General features: G+C 38.3%; 1 protein-coding gene and 1 long non-coding RNA gene across 3 annotated transcripts in view; one reads left to right on the forward strand and one right to left on the reverse strand.

The window, feature by feature from the left end:
* LOC111845544 (glutamate receptor ionotropic, NMDA 2A-like) overlaps nt 1-21,274 on the reverse strand; it is a 74,482-nt gene extending 53,208 nt beyond the window's left edge. Inside the window, exons 1-3 of one of the 2 annotated variants that reach the window (XM_023815039.2) lie at nt 21,146-21,274; nt 20,441-20,666; nt 17,949-18,356 (exon numbers count right to left, since the gene is read on the reverse strand). In XM_023815039.2, coding sequence (XP_023670807.1) covers nt 17,949-18,338 — 390 coding nt within the window. In that variant the 5' untranslated portion in view covers nt 18,339-18,356; nt 20,441-20,666; nt 21,146-21,274. Of the gene's footprint in view, nt 1-17,948; nt 18,357-19,123; nt 19,167-20,440; nt 20,667-21,145 lie in introns of those variants that run through there. The other variant, XM_072712524.1, reaches the window with a different exon arrangement.
* LOC111845547 (uncharacterized) lies at nt 2,754-8,835 on the forward strand. The gene is made up of 4 exons (XR_002838647.2): nt 2,754-2,913; nt 6,347-6,460; nt 7,076-7,159; nt 7,489-8,835. It is a non-coding gene; the product is annotated as an uncharacterized lncRNA (long non-coding RNA).
* Nucleotides 21,275-21,807: the final 533 nt, after the last annotated feature.

Here is a 21,807-nt window from a genome sequence, read left to right on the forward strand (position 1 = left end):
GTGCATGTCTAATGCACATTGGCTTTTATTCTTCAGAACAATGTCCTGTTTTTCATTTGGAAGTTTAAGCAGACGAGGGGCAAGGGATTAAGGATTATTCAGACATTATGATAAATATCCTTTCTGAATCCTGTTTTATTCAGATATACATTCTCATGTCTCCCGCAGAAGCAATCAGCAGTTGATCATTATTACCTGACGGCACTGTTCAGATGCATATCCTTATAATCTACCAGGCTGTTCATGAAGCCCTCAATGGGCTCCTGACACTGTAAAGACATCAAGTCATGGTTTAAAGCTGAATAGCCCCACATGCCTTTATAATAGTCTTTACCCAATACAAGCTTCGGAGTATTCGTCATATGTTATGGCATAACGTGTACAGCTGCATTCTCACTTGAAAGATAATCATTTTAAACTTATGATTCTAGCAATTTCTATCTTAAAACTTAATCCATTTCGGCTACTTCTAACCCGATGCCCCTTTTAAGTTACCAATAAAAGTCCATCAGTATTATTCACAAAAAAAAACAAACTGCAAATGATGGTGCAGTACTTGAAGCTGATCCTCCTTCGCTTGTCATTTCAGCTTAGATCACAACAAACTTTGAGAGCTACAGCTTAGTGGGAGAAAATGCATATTGTGGAAGACAGCAGCCACATACATGACAATCCAGGTACCTGAATTATGGCACAAAACAAAAGAACTCTTTGCTTCTTAAAACTCAGTATATACAGTAACCCCAAACATCCACTCTTATCTCTCCTCCTTAGGAAAATCAGCTGACCGCAAAAATAACCAGTAAATTAAACACACTGTGGATAGGTCCCACAGAGACTTCTAAGAACTCAGAATTAATTGGCTTGCATACATTTTTACTTCTATTGTTTAATACTCCTGACTTGTCTTCATACCAAACCATTGCCATACAAGTCATACTTGTTTACTTTTTATTTGGACTTTGTCTTGATTAATATATGAGTGGTGCTCTGCAGCTTCATTAAGTTCCGAGGGTGATGGCTTTAATTACATTATAATTGGTGAAGGGTAGTCTAGTTAGGTATACAAAAACTATTCATTTAAGCAGGGACATATTTTAATGTCAAACGCTGAAAAGCAGTGTTACTGTGGTGAAATGAACACAAAGACCTTCTAGTATCATTGTTTTTTGGTGCAAAGCACAGGTATGTCTAAATCACAGTAACTTGTATGTGAGATGTTCAATTAAGTTTAATAATAGAACACTGAATAAGATGTTATTAATGTAATGCATAAAGGCAGTATGTTTGGCATGAGACTCGCCATCTGCTTGAGCACTCCTTGTGAACCAGTGGTAGTTTGTTTTAATTGGTGTCCAAAAAACACACACACACAAGTTTACCTATGTTTGCAGTTCCTTCAATTTGCATAAATGTCTGAAGACTGTCTTAATGTGTCAAGCTGTAAAGTACTGGCCAGCGAAGTTACAGGTAACCGCAGCCGGCTAATTGGATTGAAGTGTGGTCCTCTGTGGGTAGGAAGCGATGTATAGCCTCGTTATTGTGCAAATATAGAAACCCACGGCAAAAAAGACTTGATGTGCTCTGACTTTCTTCCAAAGTGAGCGGTGAGCAGAGGAGTGGAAGATTTAAAAATATCTGTGCCCACGGTGATAATCCCAACCCACAGTACTGCAAGGCAAGCCACAGTTTGCTCAAATAAGGTGCAGAAGTCTTGAACATATAGGCATTTTCATTATTGTACCTTACATGTCCTGCTTAACATACAATTACATGTAACACTGGGATTCAGAACTAGTGTTGTTTTTAAAAAATGGAGAAGGTTGATTATTGCATGAATCAATACCAATAAATGTGAACATGGTACGGAATCCCCTTGGAGACTTTTATAGTAGCATACTCTATAGAAAATATATCTGTCCTTGTAAATCTAATGTTTATATTAACATTTTGTGATATCTTCAGCACTCATTTAAACAAACTTCCTTATTGTTCCAGAGCATAAAGCAATGATAAGAGAAATGCCTTTTGGTTATGGTAGATAATTGAAATCAAAGATAAACCTCACCCAAGGAGAAGAATGCATGTCACACAAGAAAAAGCATGACAAATGGCTTTCAAGATATTATAAAGCTATAATGTCTATCATATAGTGCGTTATAGTATGTGTGATAATATAAATAATTCACATCTAATTCTTCAAGAGTAAATAAGAGGTGAGTAGGCAAACATTACAAACAAATTTTCTCATTTGCATACTTCAGTGTGAGCAGAATATGTGCTGAAAGTGGATGGACATCTGTTAGGCCAGAAAAGGCTTTTGTTGTTTCAACAGGAATTAATATATGACCTTCATTAGCACAGGCCTGCTCAAGTTTTTTCTTACTTAAAAAGTAAAAACTAGAGCAAGGGGATAGTTCTAGAGTCACACTCGAACCAGCGAAACATGACCGTACATAAGTAATCAACATCTGTCCAGAACAATGAACTTCATGCTGTATGCCTCATCCTGTGTAGAGTTTCAGTCTAGCACACAAAAACACACAATCCTCCTGACTTCAAAGCTCAAGCTAAGCTTACTTAAAAAAAAGAAAAGAAAAAGAAACGGATTGATACACGCTTCTGTGCCTCGCAGGAAAAGGATGGCAGGAAAGGGGCAGGGGGAGGGGGATAACCAAAATGGGGAGAGAGAGCCAGCCAAGTGCAATGAACTTCGGGGCCTTAACAAGGTTACTTCGATAAAGAGTCTTGTGCTGGAGAGTGACACATCAGCATTCAGGCGGCACTGTAGCCCACTGTGCGGTGGCAAGGAGCCAGCGAGTCTCCCGAGCCAGAGGGAGATGAGGGCAGCCCTCTGCTGGTTGGACTCCAGCAGCTCAACGAGCAGCACATATCTGCTCTACGGTCCTGCAGGTGCGTGGACAGTCTATACGCACATTCATTAATACTCTGTACGGTCTGTTGTATTTCGTGGTACTTAAGCTAGTGCTAAATGCAGGCAATTAATAATCCACATGAAAAGATTTTCTGAGACATTTCCCCAGTGTTAGTAGAAATGTTGCTTTTTTTTCCTTCTAGATTAATGTGAGGTACAGCATAGCAGTTTCTTTAATGAACACATTTCTTCTTATGATCCATGTAAGTACATGCACTGCACGACCGGGCTTGTCTGAGCTATCAAAGCAGGAATGTGAAAGTCAAAGACGTTCACTAATGGAGTCACGCGTGAAACGTTCAGTGACTCCTCAGAACACCTTCACGTTGACCTGAACTGAAGGTACAGCACCATCCACTAGGAATTTCTTAAATGACAACCCCAGTAAAGCAGGAGATTCATTGCTTTTGGTTTTTGACCTAAAACCTACATTCTGCAGTGCCAAATTTGTCTAGGGAGGAAGTGACCTTGCAAGAGATGGGGTAAATGAAAGTCAATATACCGGAGTATGTATGGGTGTGCGTTTTTACACCTGATATATATATACACACACGCACACACGCACACACACACACACAAAAACGTATATTTTGCACATAGATAATGAACAGAATCTATTAGCTGATATAGCAGGGCAGGCTGTGGCCTTATTCTTCAACGTGTTTTCTATATGTCTAAATGGTCTTGGAAGGAAGTTATTGCTGTGGCATCCTTGAGGTAAATCAGCTAAGTAACTGCTAGAATTGCAAAAGTATTATATTATTACAAGGTATCTGGAATGTTTTGAACACAAGCATCCGTTAGTAATAAACACTTGGAGTACTCTCACATTTTACGTGCATTATGCTTTGAAAATTAAAACATGAATGTTTGTACTTTATTCTCATTATTCTCTAGGGATAATTTTGCTATTAAATGTAATTCATTATCTTAGTACTATTATTAAATACTAAAAAAGCCAAATTATTGTGCTATGTTCAAATCATCTTTATTGTCATCCCATCCATATGCAAGTATGGGGGGTGAAACCGTGTATATCTAGGAGCAGAGGGCAACATACATAATGGACAGGGCTATAAATGCATGGAAATGTACATAGCCCAGCTCCCATAATGACACAATATGGTAAATAGCTGGAACGTATGAATAATGACACAGTGCATACTGGCTATATATATGAATAATACATCTCATTCATTTTACCTTTCTGCTCCGTATCCCTATTCAAATTTAGGAGTTACAACCAATCACTGAAGAAGATTTAAACTCCGCTTAAATTATTCAATAATTTATAGTGATAATAACCCAGCTATTTATAGTGTATTTATATAAGGAATTCAACAAGCTAAAATGGCTGCTGTTTTTCTATTTTGCTAATGCTGTCTGACAGTAAGTAGACTTCTGATTTATGCAGAACATTAGTTTAATGACCGACTCATTGAGTCCAGGTGTACACTGAAATAATTCCTATTTGATCAAATATAGTTAGCGGTGTGAAAAACATTCAGAAGCACACCAAAGGTTCGCATGTAAACAGTGCACAATTTGGAGCCATTTGAATATTGTAAGTAGCCGGAGCCTTAATCCAGTTACCAAGCTGTAACACTGAGACTTTTACTGATATTTTCTTATTTTTCCACTTCAAGAATAAAGAAACAAAAATGCAGCACTTCTATGAAGAAGAGCTGTTTTACACCTGATTACTCTCAACTTAGGGTATCAGACACATTTTTTTTTTTTTTAGATAATGGCAGAAACGCAAGCTTTTGTTTCAGAGTGCAGAGTTGTTGGCTTTTTAAAAATGTTATGTTTTGAATTTGACAGCTTCCAGTCCAGCTGTTTTTTTAAATAAATGCTTACAAAGTGATTATCCCAATGGCCCTCACAAAAGAGTTTTTAAATATTCATTTGATTCCCAAAAATCAGAGGCGCATGCCACAGGTCTTGCTGGAAGTAATACCCTCCACCTCCGCTTCTCCTACTCCAACATTTTGGGGTCCCAAAGGAGCGGTTACTTTCAATCCAGTAACAACAAGCAAAATCTGTAACCAACAAATCCCCTGATCCAGCGAAGTGCAGATTTATTTTTACAATCAAGGACTACAGGTCCAAGACGTAATCCGCGGATTGTAAGTCCGAAATTGGGCCAGGGACGGGGAAAAGGCAGGAACCAGAACCTGAAAACCAAGCTGCATCTATGCCATTCAGCAGAGAGCAAGCACAATCTCACGAATGACTGATCACTCACAGCGTCATTGTATCTGCTTCAGGCAATTAGCAAGTGAGCTGCAGGTGCATTCAATTCTCTGGCAAGGCAGGATATGGTGTGTCTATCAGGAGGCAGGTGTGATACATTCCAGCCAACCACTCCAAGCCAAGGAGAATTATAACTTAGGTAGAAATAGTCATGCTTCTTCAACTGAGAGTTTGATTTATTGTGCATTAGGATTGCTGATATCGGATTAAGCTCTTTAAAATGCCAAATACTAAAACAACAAAAAGGAGCCTCTGATTTTAATAGTTTATGAAAGTTCTATGACACAATTTTCGAGTCGTCTAATGGCAGAAGGGTATCATCTAAGTCTACAACAGCCAAATGCATTGACTTCCTCGTTTCTTATAGATCATCTGGGACAAGAATAAATCCCTCTGAAGCAAATATTGCTTTTGGGGTTCATAGCAATGATGCCGTAAGCTAGATGTTTAAAAAAGCCAAGCTCAAGTGGTTAAAAATACAATATCTTGTACTGAACATTGAACAGATACTACATAAATTTTATATTTACAGTATGTATATGACTGTGCACTGTAATCATTAGACATCATTCTAAAATGTAGGTACAGTAAAACAAAGAAGCAACTGTAGCTTTGTAGTTCCATAGGTCATGTTAATATTAGTTAAAATGTCATCCCACAGCACAAAAGTCTGTAGAATTTGGACATTCAGCCAATGTTTGTGTAATTTTCCTTCAGTGTATTCTTGGTTCCTTTCCAAAGTGAAAATGTAAGCAAGTTAGGTGAATCAGTGAAATGAAATTGCAAGAAATGTATGACCGTAAGTAAGTCACTCATGCACTGACCTGCTGAATAGGCAGGTTGGATTGTTATAGCAATAAATGTGTAAGCTAAAGGACCTTCCACTTGGATGTATGCTAATAACTCTGAAGTAGGTACTGAAATGTAACAATCTCAGCATCCATATAGTCTGCACTCTTATCACCTCATTGAAAAAGTGCATATGATTTGACTTTGTGTCATTACAATGCAAAGTGAATCAACAACATAGACAGAATACTACAAGTATACATTTGGACCTATATGTACAATTACAATTCAGCAAATTCCAGCTCTTCCTGCCAAAATTTTAGTCCATCCATCCATCCATTTCATGCTACCAATTGTCCTATTTAGGGTCACGGGGATGTGGAACCTATACCAGAAGATATGGGTGCAAGGGCAGGGAATAATCCAGGATGACATGGGGAGAACATGCAAACTCCACACGCATGGAGCCAGAGGTGTGAGGTAACCAATATACTGCTAACTGATACACCACCATACAACCCACCAAAGCTTAGTATATTGTAATATTAAACCTAAGCTGGTATAATATTGCTGTATGTATCACTTTAGAATTTTCATGTGAAAAAGCTTGCAAAATTTCTTACAGCAGATGTAACGATATGCAACTAAATAAACTTGCCAAATTAGCCCACACCTCAGAAACTGGGTTTAACTGAAACAAAATGGACAGTTGACTGTATATAGCTGCCAAGCTGAACATTTGCTGTCCCATTTTCTGTGAAGAACTGATGAATATGAGAATTTCTGAATTGTCAAAATGTATGGTGATGATTTTTCTATTTGGCTTTCACTTCCCGTTTTCAGCTAAATTCTTATTGGATGATGTCATAATTGCTGTTGGACACAGAGAGATTTTTCCGAGTGGTTCATCAATGGAAATAAAACATAATGCAGTATGTTTCAAAAGTAACGACATCCTTTCTTCGAGGAAGGCCACTCTGTAAAGAAGTTTATAAATATATAGCACTATAAAGACAAGTTTTGCCGTGCCAACAATCAGAACATTCCAGGTGAACTGAGAACAGCTACCAATATTGTCAGTCATTTCCTTCTCAGAAAGCCAATGTTATGGAAAACAATAAAGCCAGACAGAATCGGAAATGTGTGCTTCCACCACATCACCAGTAAAATTACTCCTGGGTATGTAATTAAGCTTGTTATTTCAAGATCTGACCAGAAAATTAACAATGATGTTTTTATAATCCCCATAAAGCCCTTGGTTATTTTTAGTCTGCGGCATTGACTAGATGAAGAGCAAAGGATAGTTTGTCTTGATGTATTGGGAGATCATTAGTGTGTTGTTCTTTACACTCCAATAAACATGGAGAAGACCCCCACACTCCGTATTATAGCTAAGATACACCTGCTAAGGCTAAACAGAGAGCACACAGGGTGTATGTTTCTCTAATTGCAGAACTTCTCAGTTGTTGGTGCAAGCTATGATCATCTCTCCGCATGACATTTTACAGTTTCCTGCCTCCTGTCTACCTGCCTGCACCATCGGGCACTCCAAGTCCTCCAGAACACTGCTGCATGCCGTGTTTTCGACCTCCAGAAATGTTCACACTTTTCACCTTGTGTGAGCCAACTCACAGCTGTACTTCAATGCACTGCCCTATAAATCACTTTGAATTAAAATGAATCATATAAATGTCAATAATAAAATTGCATCTGTACACAGTTCAGATACTGATAATGTGTGGAACATGAAAGCATTTATTCTTGTGCAAATATATGCAGCTTGTTGGACAATTTACTGAATTAGTCTCTTTTTCTTAGTTAAAGTGTATGTGGTTCAGGGTACTTCAGTCCAACCATTTTGGGTTAATGATGCAGGCTACAGTGACAAATATTTAGACAATTCAAGTTGAGAAGTACAGAGAAATGTTTGCCTTTTCTGTTTCATATGTGCCATCATGATGAAGCCATGTTTGTAATATCCTGCCAAAGTCCTAGCATTTTGGAAATATGACTCCCTTCTCACATTGATGTTATGCAACCTTGTGCTTTATTCTTTAGTGACAAATACAAGCAAAGGCAAATCATTTCACGATACAAGCACTGGATGCTGTCCATAAATTATTTAGCACGTAGGACTGATTTGCTTTAAAAAAGAAAGAGAGAGAGAGAGAGAGAGAAAGAGAGAAAAGTCAGCAAAACTTCTCTTGAGTATGTTCTTGCCAGGAGCCACTGACATCATGATAGCAGAGATGGCAAGTCTGGTACTGTAGATCTATCCACACAGAAAGCAACACCATGAATTGGTTATCGCCTTATCTACTCTTAGAGACTCAGATACATCATTCTGCTTCCTGCCATTAATCAGGTACAGTTATTGGTCAAGGTTATTCTCTTGTGTTAGTGACTAGTTAGCCAGGGAAATAAACGTAATGCAGAGCATGGCCTGTGAGAATGGGTGCGAGTCAGAGTGCCGAGCCGATTAAGAGCTGTTTCACAATGACAATTGAAGGTAGACCAATGCAGCAAGGCGTAAACTCCCCGTAGATTATCAAATTCACTTAGCTCAGATGATATGAGAAGCTGAACAACGTCTGTAATTGACAAAAATCACTCAGCATCACCATGACAATAAATTAATGTGTTTTTCAAAGACAAAAGTGCCCGTAGTAACCTCAGCTCAATTGTCAGCATATACTGTAACTAGACATAACTGCCTGAATATATGCACAAAATGGCAATGTGTTTTCACTTTTCAGGAATCTTAAAGAAAGACATGTAAAACTGAAACTACAAGAGTTTCATGTTTAAGCATTCAGCTTGTTGTGTCTGCAAAAATAAACATCAGTGTAACAAAACTTGGCTGTCAATTAGTATTTCTAACAATAATGCCAAACCTGCAGTTACCAGACCACTGAGTGCATAGAGTCCCTCTGCATCACTACTAAGAGTATTTTGATTTTTGAAGCACCCCCTACTTCAGCACCCTACACTTAGCCAGGATTTCCTCCCTCTTCACATTCTACAGCTTCTGCTCACTTATATCTGATTATACCTACATTTGGCTTTCTTTCTGTAATTATATGGGCAAAAGCAATACAGCTACAGCAGTGAGGTAATCCTGCAAAAATGTGCAACCCCTCGTCTGCCAAATTCTCTAATTTGGAACCTTACAAGTCAAATCATGATGCAGTAACTGTGGTTCCCCCTGTAATGACGAAGCCAATTTTTAAATCTCACATAGTGGCACATCACTATTTTAATGCATCATTTGTGCTAAATTTGAACGCAGTCACGTGTAGCACTCTCTTGCTTTTCCACCAGTCCACTTTTTTTTGTACAACAGGTAACAGCTTTTATTAAAATCAGTGTTATTCACCTGACTCCATTCCTGACACTCTGCAGCTTACAAAATCTCATCCTTAGTTCAAACATGTTTCTTACAACTCTGCTTCTCAGTTTTAAAATAGCATGTGTCATGTTCTCGGGCTGCAGGTTCATGACTACAAAACATCAACACCATTTTCCCAGCTAGAGAGAACTCCATACTGAATAATGAATAATCAAATCACTTCTCTGTGCCCTATCGATGTCTTCAAGCATTTCATGGATATACTTTACAAACAGCTTTATGCTAAAACAAACATGTAAATCTATATGAATAAATTAACATCAAGTACTCGTTGCCTTAAAAAGTCATTTTCCGTGTATGTAATAAGATGTAAGCCATGGTAAATCGTGTTAGAAATTGATTCGGTTTCAGCTGCAGACTGCAAAAATAAGACTATATATATACCAAAAGTTACGGCTTTGTGTCCTTATGCCCAGGATCAAAGAAAATCGTATAAAGAGATTAGTGTTTCCCAGGTCCCCACTCTATTAAAAATAAAGAGTTCAACGCAGAGGGTTTCACAGGAAAAGAGCTTATGAGCAACAGTAATGCAAAACTGACGGAAACACAATTTGCAAGTACTGCTTTCTGACTATATGCATAAGTTGGGCAGCATAGGGCATACTGTAATGATAAAGAACATAGTGTGGTACTGATGATGGATAAACAGCCTGTCCTGCAGCACAGAGGGCCCTGACTATAGCAATGAGTACAGATTCAGCTTATAGCACATTACAGTGTCCACTGCAATTAAAGGAAACTTAATGTTTACAGGCTGCTCAATTTGGTGTCGGTGATCCTGACAGACCTGTCACTTGAACATTACTTTAGCTAATTAACACGTAAAGGGCTTGCAACTTTAGTCAAATTCACAGACCTACTGTACAATTTGGCATGGAGTTTATGAACACCACGCCAGTTTAAATTAACACAATGACTTCACATACAAACGAAATAACGCTTGTATTAATACATTATTCAATTAACTACCTTTTCCCTTCTCTTAATTGATTTTGGGTCTTAAAACAGAAGATATTCCTTTTTAGTGATGAACCGCACAGGTCTTAAAGAGACCATTTACTGCAGTACCATAAAACCCGGCAACTTTAATAACTAGTACATATTCATCGCTGGGAATAAGGAAGCAATGAAAAATTACACACACTGAAATAACTGGACACTGGGGCATTTCAGCTGGGTTGAGAGAAAGACAAGGGGAAATAATGAGTTGCTACAGCTGTCTGAGCAAAGTGCCCACTGTGACTGAGACCAGATCGCAAGTATGACTGCCCAGACAGCGCCGCCGAAAACACCTGCTAGGGAAACATTAGCATCCAGCAGGTCCAGAGGGTATTTCCGGAACGGGAAATTTAACTAAATGTTTTTCTAGACACTAATGTACACAAGTTGGTCTTCCCCCTGGAACTCTGATAGGGAGATTTATTTTCCAGTGTGAGACAAGGAAATGTGTTCTGTTAGGCTGGGGGTATTAAAACACATCACAAAATATTATACAACATGATAATACTCAGTTCACACTGTGTTAAGTCTGGAAAGAATAAAGGATGGGGCAGAAAATGAAACAGACTGTAAAACTTAAGAGATCAGTAAAATGTTTGAGTTTTTTGCAATGGATACTGGTTTAATGAGTACTGCAGTTGCCATCGAAATCTGTTATATATCAAATCAATAAAACGTTAAGAATAACATTAAAAATGGCATACGACAAATGATTTCATGAATACAATTTCAGAGCATAACATTTCAGACTCACACTGAGTACTGCTCCCTAGCATTATATAGCTATTTCATTCTGGCCTACTTCTCACAGAGTCATCCAGCTAGCTGACCCTTTTAGTAATCTATCTTGCTTTTATTGCTCACCGAGTGTATAACTGATTATTTGATTGCAGATCATTAGACGTTGCGGGTTCTCAAAGCTCAGTGCCCAGATTAATCATTATCACAGCGAGAAAAAATATATACAGAGGATAAGGGGCTCTTGGTATAGTGTGCACAAATCAGCAGCCACGGCTGGCTGTTTGCCGTTCTTCAAACTTCATCGCACAAATGCGGCTAATGGCATAGAAGCTAATGCGAATTCATTTATTCCACAGACAGGGTGTTTGTGAAATCAGGATTTTTCACCTATATATAAGGTTTTAGAGGCATAGTGACAGGAGATGCAGGACAGGCAATGACCTGGGGCCCCGAGCTGGGAGGGGGCCCCTAAATTGGACTTTGCAATGACAAATCTGCTTTATTCTGCTTTATTCGTGCATTCTGTTTTTCACAAACGTGAAAATAAAGGTCTTGTGTTTATTTAATTATCTTTGCTGATATTATTAATATAGATTTCACAGTAAAATAAAGATAATAAATGCTACCATGCTGGGGGGGGGGGGGGGTTGGAGGGCCCCATGAGTCCCTTGACTCACCTCTGACTCAAACTCGGTGAAAAAAAAACATTAAAAAAATAATAAACGATTTAATTTCCAAGGCTGTTGCCCATTTCAGACATAGAAATAAAGTGGAAATTAAAAAAAAATACTTTTACCATTCAGATAGAAAATAAAAGCAAAGAAAATAAAAGGAAATTAAATCAGCTGAAGGTTCACAAGCCAGAAAATTATGAGCAATGTGCATCACACTGACAAGAGAGGAAATTTTGATTTTACCATTGGGAAGTTCTTAGCATATACTTAACCTGTGTGAAACACCTGTAAGGGTGCACCTGCTGCCTAGGGTTCGGTGATGTAATCCTGAGCAGGAATACTCTGTATTGCCATGATTGCATAAACTGTCCTATTCTCATGACACAAGTTTCCTCTCTGAGCTGTAGGGTTCGAATATTACAGTGTCAACGTGGTGAGTCACCCTACAGCTTTCATGCCGGTTTTGCTGCTTTTCCCCTCTGTGTGTAGACCCTGCATGGCTCTACCACTTCCGGTACACATCATCGTTATTTATACATCAGTCCACCCACACAGGTATGCAAGTGTGGCGGACAGAACTCGCCTAAGTGGGCATCTCCCGGGGAACTGAGAAAAGGAGACTGTTCATGCAGGCTCCTTCATTTTCTTATTCAGACGTATCTCTTTCCCAAGAAGTAAAACCTCTCATTATAGGTGCAGGAAGGGTGACAGCTGTAAGAAGAAATGTCACTAGCTTTGTATTGCCGTTTTAACAAACCATAAAAGATAGGTCAAGACTTTGCATTTTCCTGTCATCATGTGATGAATTTACTTGTTATGCACTCCAGTACAGCAGAAAAGATGGAGAATTTTACATTGTACGTCTATCGCTAACAGGGGATGCCACTAGAGATTTTGGGTCCTATCAGAGCATATCATATTGGGCCCCCACCCCAGACCAATCCAGTTATGTTCCAAATATTTTAGGGCCCCTATCACTAGTGTAAAAAGTGTATATACCCATCAGTAAATGCTTTTTTTACATGCACCTCTGGAACTCCCAATCCTCTGGAAAATCCCGTCTATATTTTTCAGTATTTAGTGGAAACCCTTGTGAAAACCCCCTTCCATTTACTTGGTCCCATGAATCTGATAGTTCTTTCAAATAGGAATCAGGTAAACAGTCGTCTAGATAATGGGAAGATGAGAAACAAGTACTTCCTGCCAAATAACAGCATCTACTAACAAGTAGTAGCATGAATGTATGGGCAATCAGCATACATTTGCAATTGAACATTACAAGATCTGCAACGTGAAAATAAGCATTGCAGCCCATTAGAATGATTGATAATGATGACAACTGTCGAGGAGACCAAGTGCTAAATGTTGATTACAAGTGTGCTTAAAAATAACACTTTATATCGACAGTTCCAGACTCTAAGGCGAATGCATAATATTCCCTGATGCAGGTCTCTTAAGCCCCTGTGTCAGTCACGGGAATACAGGCGAACAAGCTTTGCCTTTTGATGCACAAAGTAGAGCTCATTTACATGTATCAGAATAGGTGTCCTGGAATAATACTGCACTGGTTTCAAAGTGAGGTAAATTGCAATGGAAAAAAAAAAATCTACAACCAGTGGCAGCGGTTTTACCATGGAATCAATGACTGGGTAAAGTGGGCGACGAAAATAATAAACATCATGACATTTTTATACATAATATGCTACATTTCGTTTCAATTCACTCCATAGCCTAATTGAACTGTCATTAAATGTTGTTAAATAAGAGAAAAACAAGAACTGCCTGTCATTACTGTTCCTCATATATAAGAGCATATACTTCAGCATGTCTTAACCCATCAGCGATCCCCCTATCATCCTCTCTTAAGATATTCCACCTTCTGGTTATGTAACATATGGGGCTGGTATCAGTGCTTTAAAGTAACAGGCAAAGAGCGGCACTGGGCCGAGAATACAAGGCGATCCATGTGAGAGTCAGCGGCGCTTACTGCCAGGACAGGCAATTTATCTTCACATTTAAATGTGCCACGGATTTCATCTATTTCGGTTTGCACGGCACTTGCCGAATAGCACATCGTGTTACGGAACGCGTTCTGATTCTGAGCAGCTCTTTGGCGAGTAGCTATGGTAGCTGTTGTGATATGAAAACAGGCACGGCCTATCTGCCGTCACGTAGTCAAGAAGAACAAAAATAGCTTTTATTTTGCCTCCTGACTTAGATGACCTAACTGCCAAACTCTCCTATATTCCCCACGCTGCCACGATGACTAGAATAGACTAGGTGGTGTGCTGGTTTAGAAGCTTGAGTGTGCTTCAATAAATACCCAGCAACGTTTAATAAATGAAGAGAACTACTCAAAATGGAAGCCATACTTTTGTACAGCAAGTGATGGAACACAGTCAATTAGCTATTAGGTGACTGGCTGCTCCGCACATTTGTAAGCTTTACAGCTCACATACAAATAAAATATGGCTTTTGTTTACAACAGTATGCACAACAGTCTCCCTTGATAGTGTTTCATGAATTCCATTGAAGTATTTATGCCATATTTTTTAAATTCAGTCTCTCTTTTAAGAATTAATAAAATGTTTTCCATTTTCCATCAGGTATCATGATTGAATATTTATTCTGTTCCTTGTGCTGCCAATCCCTTTAAACATACAGCATTCCACATTTGTCGCGTAAAAAGGGCGATATCAGGAGAGAAGTGCACATGGAAAACACAATGCTTGCATTTGGATGTATTGTAACGTTACTTCTCCCAGCTATTGGATCATAGTCTACAAATTTAAAACAACGTTGCTGGAAGAATAAGGGACACCACGTTTTTTTGATACAAAGAACTTTTGAGGTTGGGGGAGGTAGCTATTCAATCTACCCAAATTTATAAGGAGAAATAGGGGCAGTAATACCTGAAGTTTCATTTAGTTAAACATTTAGTTTTTACTTTTGCCTCTTAAGCTAAATTTGTCTAAAAACGATGTGGTGAGCAAAGAGGGGCACCATGGAAGCTGAGCCTCCTCTGTGGCAGGATTCACTCTGGTCCAGGTCCTTCGTAAGTATTCGCTCCCCCGTGTTCACGATGGTATCCTCCTGCTTTCTTGGCGTCCTCCCACATTCCAAAGTCATACGCTTCAGGTTAGTGTACATTCTTTTTATTCTGTGATAGCACCTTCTGCTACCTGGGATTGGATCCAGAGCTCCACAATTGGATAAGCAGTTACTTAATAAATGACGCACTGATAGACACTCAACAAGTCCTCGATGAGAACATTGGTGGTCTGAAAACCTTAGATAAAACTAAATAAATTACGAAGAAATTACCAAGCTCTAAATCAATTACTTATTTTGCATAAAATTATTCAAATATACTTATATTCTTACTGAAGATTACAGTTATTCATGAAAAAATATATATATATTAGGCAAAAAAATCAATTAAGGCCATACCTGGAAAGCAAAAATCTTGCTGTTAGCTCATAAGGGCCATTTCCACCAAAAAACAAAAACAGTAAACCATTCCTGTTCGTTTCGTTTCAGTTACCTCTTAAGTCAGATTTTAGCATTCCAGTTTTGGTTGCCAAAAAATGAGCTTTATTGTTTCAAGGGCTGATCTGCAAACAATGTCACGCGCACACATTTTGGGCAATGCTGACGGTAAATCCTCATCATGCATGTACAGTTATATTGATCTGAACTCCCCAGCAGTTTGTTACTTAGCAACCATTTGAAATACAGTATTCATAACTGGAGCTGGACCAAGAAGAGTCTAATCCTGTTAGCTAGGAAGAAAATCCATGCATTTAAATGTGTGCTATGAATTTAACTGATTATAATTACTTTCTGTTTCGAATATACATTATTGTTATCACTTATTACTGTTAACATGAAGAACAGAGACGAATATGGATAAGTAAATTAAAAGACGCATGATCTGTTTGTCTGTTTGCATTGTTTTTTTGTTTTTTTTTTGTTTTGTGCATGTACCATGGTTTATGAAACAGTCCTCCTAACATAAAAATAGGTTGTTTTTCTGAATTTTACTTCCGATCAAAAAAAGTGATGGATCATATTGTGGAACTAATTACTAGTACATACTATGAGTTTGAAAGGGCAACTATTACAGCTTAATTTGAATTATTTCTAGCTGCCACATTCCTGCAAAATTTGAAAACAGAAACACAGAGACACCCTGTATGTCTCTTTGATCATGTAAACTCGTTTACAAAATTCCCTTCAGCAGACAACTGCACGACATTTTGTTATATTAGTAATAAAGACAATAAGACAAGAACAGACTTTTACAAAAATTCAGTCCAGCAGCAAGCTGTGATGTCACCACTTTAATTACTGCTGTAGAAAATACAGCTCAGTTAAAGTTTGGAGAGGAAAGATATAAAACTCAATCACATCACCACAGGAAAACCCGAGGGTTTGATTGTTGTAATGGAGATGGGCTCTAAGTCATGTGGCTCTTAATTTGAAAGCATTATATGGAGCTTATAGTCTACTGCATGGGATCAACAACAAGACGAAAATCGAGTAACAATCTCTTTACGTTACTTAAATAACACATTGATGTTTTTTGCTGAAAATCTGAAGGAAAAGAGGATGACTGCTATAATATGATTTCCTCTCCTGGTGAGGGTCATAGTGATGACTACTAGGATATAACTGCCTCTCCCAATGAGGGTGATGGTGATGACTACTATGACCTGACTGTGTCTCCTAAAATGAGGGTCATGGTTTCAGCATGAATAAAATGTCAAATAATTTCACTTCCTCCTCACTTTCCTCAAAATGTCAATGCCTTCCTCAACTCCTAACACATTCTACAGGTACTTCTGTTAAGAAAAAAAAAGAGAAAAAATTAAACGAACAATCTCTAAACCTAATGATGAAATGAAAGCCCAATATGAACCTCATAACAATCAAGGAAGTATTTCATGAAGAAGTACAAACTAAATACTACAGACATATCTGTCGTTTCACTTCAACAACACTGCAGCTAAGTCTTGACCTAAGGACAATATACAGTATCAGGGTTCCCTAATTCCAGTCCTAGAGGACCGGAATCCAACACAGTTTGCAGATCAGATTTCCCTGCTAAAACACACCCTTAATCAGTTACCATTAAATCAATTACCAGGTTTAGTAGGTCTGTCTGAGCAGGGAAATCTGCTAAAATGTGTTGTGAACTGGCCCTCCAGGACTGGAATTGGGGAATCCTGCAATACATTTTCACCTCATAAAGTTGTCTACATTTTCTGACTATTATGTAAAAACTAAATAAGCTCAGAGTGTGTGAAAATAATGTCACTTAAAGCACTGGTTTACTTGGGGCGCCATGAAGAACACTTGTAGCCTACCTGTTGGGAACTCCTTGTGAAGAGGTAAATATATCTGGTCAGTGTGATTAAATTGCAGCTCATGCCAACACAACTCAGAAGCTCAGGTTAATTAAAGTAAAATTCTAAGCAGTGGCACAATTGTGTGTCCCATAACTGCTCCTTACTCTGAGTAAATCATGCAAGTATTTTAGAAATTACTGCTGTTAAAGGATTGTCAGCAATGTGGAGGATCAATAAAATATAAATAACGGTACAAAGGCCCAAAATAAAACAACCTGTCCAGTCCCCAAGCTTAAACTAAAGCACACTGACCAGTTACAATGCATGTCCATTCAGGCAAATATGAGAATAGTATTTCACCTTTCTGAAGAGAGTGAAATTTCACAGCACCATTATGCTTTATGATAAAGCAGACTGGACACAGCCCATTTATCTCAAATTCATTACTAAAATACATACCAGCATAAAGTACAAAAAATGAGGCCACAGAGAAAAACAAGTAGTACATAAGTTCTATTTCCATATGCTCTGGTTCTGTTTGGAAACCAGAAAAATAGTCAAAATATTTTACCAGTACATTCTGGCTGCCTGAAGGTAGTCATACCACCGAGTTTGAGTTAACATGTTCATATGTTCTTCAAATCCATTCAGAACAAGGTAAGACGTTACTGCCAGGATGGGACTATCGTTGATCCCTTCTCACGTCATCCTACTGGTCCAAATTCAGGGGACAGTTTTCTGCCTTGCCTGCACAATAAAAATAAAGTATAATGCTCACAACCTCTGGCACTTACCTTATCTGCCATAATCATAGAAGATCCCCCATGGATTCCCATAATGGGGATCAGTGTCTGGGATGAAATAAAATCCAAAATCTGGGAAATGGCTTCCTGGTCGGTGCCATCTCCAAACACTAGTCCATGAATTTTAGTCCCAGACATCAGGTCGCATACATGAGTTATGATGCTTTTGGGGTCAGTCTCATTCACCAGCAGTGTCACCACGTTTACATCAATGGGGTCCTCCTTGCTCCACAGAGCTCTTATGTCTCGGTCCGAGATGTAACGGGTTTGCCCGAGGATCACTGCTACGTTTAGGATGGGGACTTTCTCTGCTCCGAAAGCCACGTTGACATGAGACAGAAGAACAGGAAGTGTCAGGAAGGCAAACACGAAATTCCCCATAGTGGCCAACTTCACTCCCTGTGGATACATCACAGAAGATATGAAAAATCAGTAGGGTAATACACAGTAAAAATCAGTAGGGTAATACACAGTAAAAATCAGTAGGGTAATACACAGTAAAAATCAGTAGGGTAATACACAGTACATGGTCTACACAGACAATGAAGATTATAAGAAGTTGTTACTCCTATACTACATTGAGTATTTTTTGGATATAATTCATTGTTTCTATATTAAAAATTGTTGAAATAGATACTTCATTGACAGAAAAACACTCTTTGAAAAGAGGATGATATCAAAAAACACTGGTTGAAATTATATTTATGTAAACCATGGTTATTTGGACCTATAACTTCTAAGTGTTTAGTGACTTTTAAAATGAACTTAGTTTATAAAAACAAAAAAGTGATATATTACTATAACATAGAAAATGCTAGTCATTTGGATAAATGAGTCAATGTGGGAGCAGAACTTGAAACTATCCAACAGAGACACAAGAAGGGTCATCTTAAGAATACAACCTAAGAAACAAGATTTAACACCATTTATAGGGTATCACATCTATCCTCCGACACCTTGGGAACGCTGTGGTCCCTACTGGGTGTTATGTAAAATGTGATGCTCTCATAGACACATCATATGCGGTTATGCATTGCAAATGGCAGTACACGCATGGTTTTAAACCCCTGTGAAATCGTAAAATAATAAAGCAGACTCATTCCGTGAAATACCAGAATATTCCTGCACAAGATAGACGTCATATCCCACCTATTAACCTTTATTACCTTACGCTTAGATTACGGAAGTCCCATCAAATGAATGAAGATTTTTAAAAAAAAAAAACGCATATTTGTCTGTTATCATTTAGGGACATTAAACTTTGTAGTTATCGAAATGCTAATTATTAATTTATGGCTCAAATAACATGCTTCTCAAAGCAACACATGTTCTCCACCCCAAGACATCAAGCATCGTATTCGGCGTAGGCTTTCCTATGCCCGTGCCCACACGCCCGCGTGCGGGCGCGCGCTCATTCCCTGCCCTAAAATTCATAACAGACTGCCGCTTCAAAAGTTGCATTCTGGCTCATTTCCCGTCATTGAGCATATGTCTAATGTACTTTTAACCACTGCAATGAAAATTAGATTGTTGACGTCTCTTTGAGCTGCGGTTCAGCAACGTGACGATACACAATAAATCCCTGATATCGGTCCACTTCTAGTTCTCATTACTTTTAAAAGATAATCATTATACAAGAGCGCCCCCTTGTCGTATATTTTATTACCTCATCGTCTTTGTCGGTATAATTAGTTCCTGTATTATTTTAGGACATACCTTTAGTGTCACAAGTTATCAGTTTGACACATCCTGAATTTTGTAAGCAAACAACAATATTTTCCTTTTTGTTAGACTTACTCCAGAAAACCTCAGCCATTTATAGTGAATGCTCCCTTTGGTATCTCAGGCATGGAGAGTACGCAAAGTTAATACCTCATTTCATCGATATTTCTCTAATTTTTCACATTTTAAAAATCTAACCAACAAGGATTGAGTTAAAATGATGTTCAGCATAGACTTACCATATTTCTTACTTCCTTCACTCAAAATATTTACCGCGACAAAAAAGCTGTGTCGAAGGCGGACAGTTTTTTATTATTTTTTAATCTGGTGCTCACATTAACACGACACGAGTTTTCGTGTACGTAACAACCAATATACTGTTTTCTTACGCAACACGTCGATGCCATTTAAAGCTTATTTAAAAGGCAAATAATTGATAAAACTGATATGGTTTGGCATATACAAAATGCAGTCAGTTAGAACCAAAAATGTATGTTACATAGACCCTGCCTAGCCTCTGTAATTTTAAAAAGGGGGTCGCGCTGGGAATCCAATTCAAGCATGTTTTTCGGATTTTTTAATGACACCACATTAGATACACGTCACGAAACAGTCATTCAATCGACACGACAAATTTTATTTATTTATTTAGAGTAGCATACTTTGGTGAGTGGGCTGTTTGAGCGACACCTGAATATAATTTTCGGCGATTAAACAAGTATTGGCTATAAAGAAAAAAACAATTCATTGTATGTACTTACAGAATTCCCCTTCCACAAAATTCCAAAATTGTAGCTTGAAATGGCATTGTAATTAAGTCTTCCATTAAGCAACCTTTGGTTGGATTTGAATAATTATTTCCACTGAACAATCCTCTAACTTCACCAATCCGATTAATCAGGTAAATCCAATCGTCTTCATTGCCTTCGGTTTCCTCTGTTCAGTCCTTCGCTCTGTATTGCATTTCGACAGTTTTTTTCAACGATGCTGAAACAAATGCATGAGGATCTGTTAGAAATGTGTAATATGTGGGCTAATTCTGCGGTGGGACTGCCGGACAGCTCCGAGGATATCAGCTCTGCATTCCTCGCAGTTTCTCCGGGAACTGAGCAGTTCTGTCAGACACACATCCATGAGGTGAACGGGGGAATTACACCCATATGCAGCTTCATTACGCTTATTGAGAAAATAAGCAAGGAATGCGGTAAACTACAAATGATCGAAGCACTGCTCTTTAATAGTAAATATGTACAACTGTACTAGAATTGCGGAAGAATAACTGAAAAAGTTCGGCGAGCCTCTCAGTCTAAAATGGCCCGGTAAAACACTCTCGCAAGCCTTTTGATGTATTTTGAGCTATTTGATGTATACTTCGTAATAGCATCCCAGTTATGAATATTTACGAAATAATGTAATGTGATTAAAAGCGTGTAGATCTGTGTCACGTGGTTTCCCATTGACGCTACCTGTTGGGATCTTCATCTGTTACGCTGAGTGATATTCGCACCTTCTCAGGGACGCATTGCAAAGGATCTATAGTGATCCTCCCTGGATCATCAATGACAGGGTTACCGTTTCTAAACTACGGATGCTTATTGCCAATGAGATTATTTGGTATTGGGAAAGCAATAACAAATAACCTGCCATCTTTTTGGGGGATATTTCCGGAGTCCATAATATTATACAACAGCACTAAAGTGTTGTGTTAGTAAAATCATTAACATGACTAGAAACAGAAGTAAACGATCGCATTTACTGAACGCTATCGCTTGCAGCAAGACGCACACGCTTGACTAGTTTTATTTATTTGAGCTGGGACGTATTACGTTAAATGCGCGCAGAGGCAATTAATGAAATAGATTTTAATGGATGTTTTTGGGGTGGGTATTTTTATGTAAATTGAAAACTACGCTTCAGTGCTAATAGCTGTTACAAACGGAAACCAAGATTCGAAAGTTGCGGACAATTGGAGGTCTGAATAAAGTATAACATTGAACAAAGCAGTTAAACGATTCATTAAATTCATTGTACTGGCGCATAATGAAACAAGGTTGGCTTTACAAACCGCCATTGCCACAATAATAAAGAATGACTTTTAAATATTTTAAAATGAAATTTGGCGTTTCTG

This window comes from Paramormyrops kingsleyae, chromosome 5 (genome assembly GCF_048594095.1).
Source record: "Paramormyrops kingsleyae isolate MSU_618 chromosome 5, PKINGS_0.4, whole genome shotgun sequence".
Classification (NCBI taxonomy): Eukaryota; Metazoa; Chordata; class Actinopteri; order Osteoglossiformes; family Mormyridae; genus Paramormyrops; species Paramormyrops kingsleyae.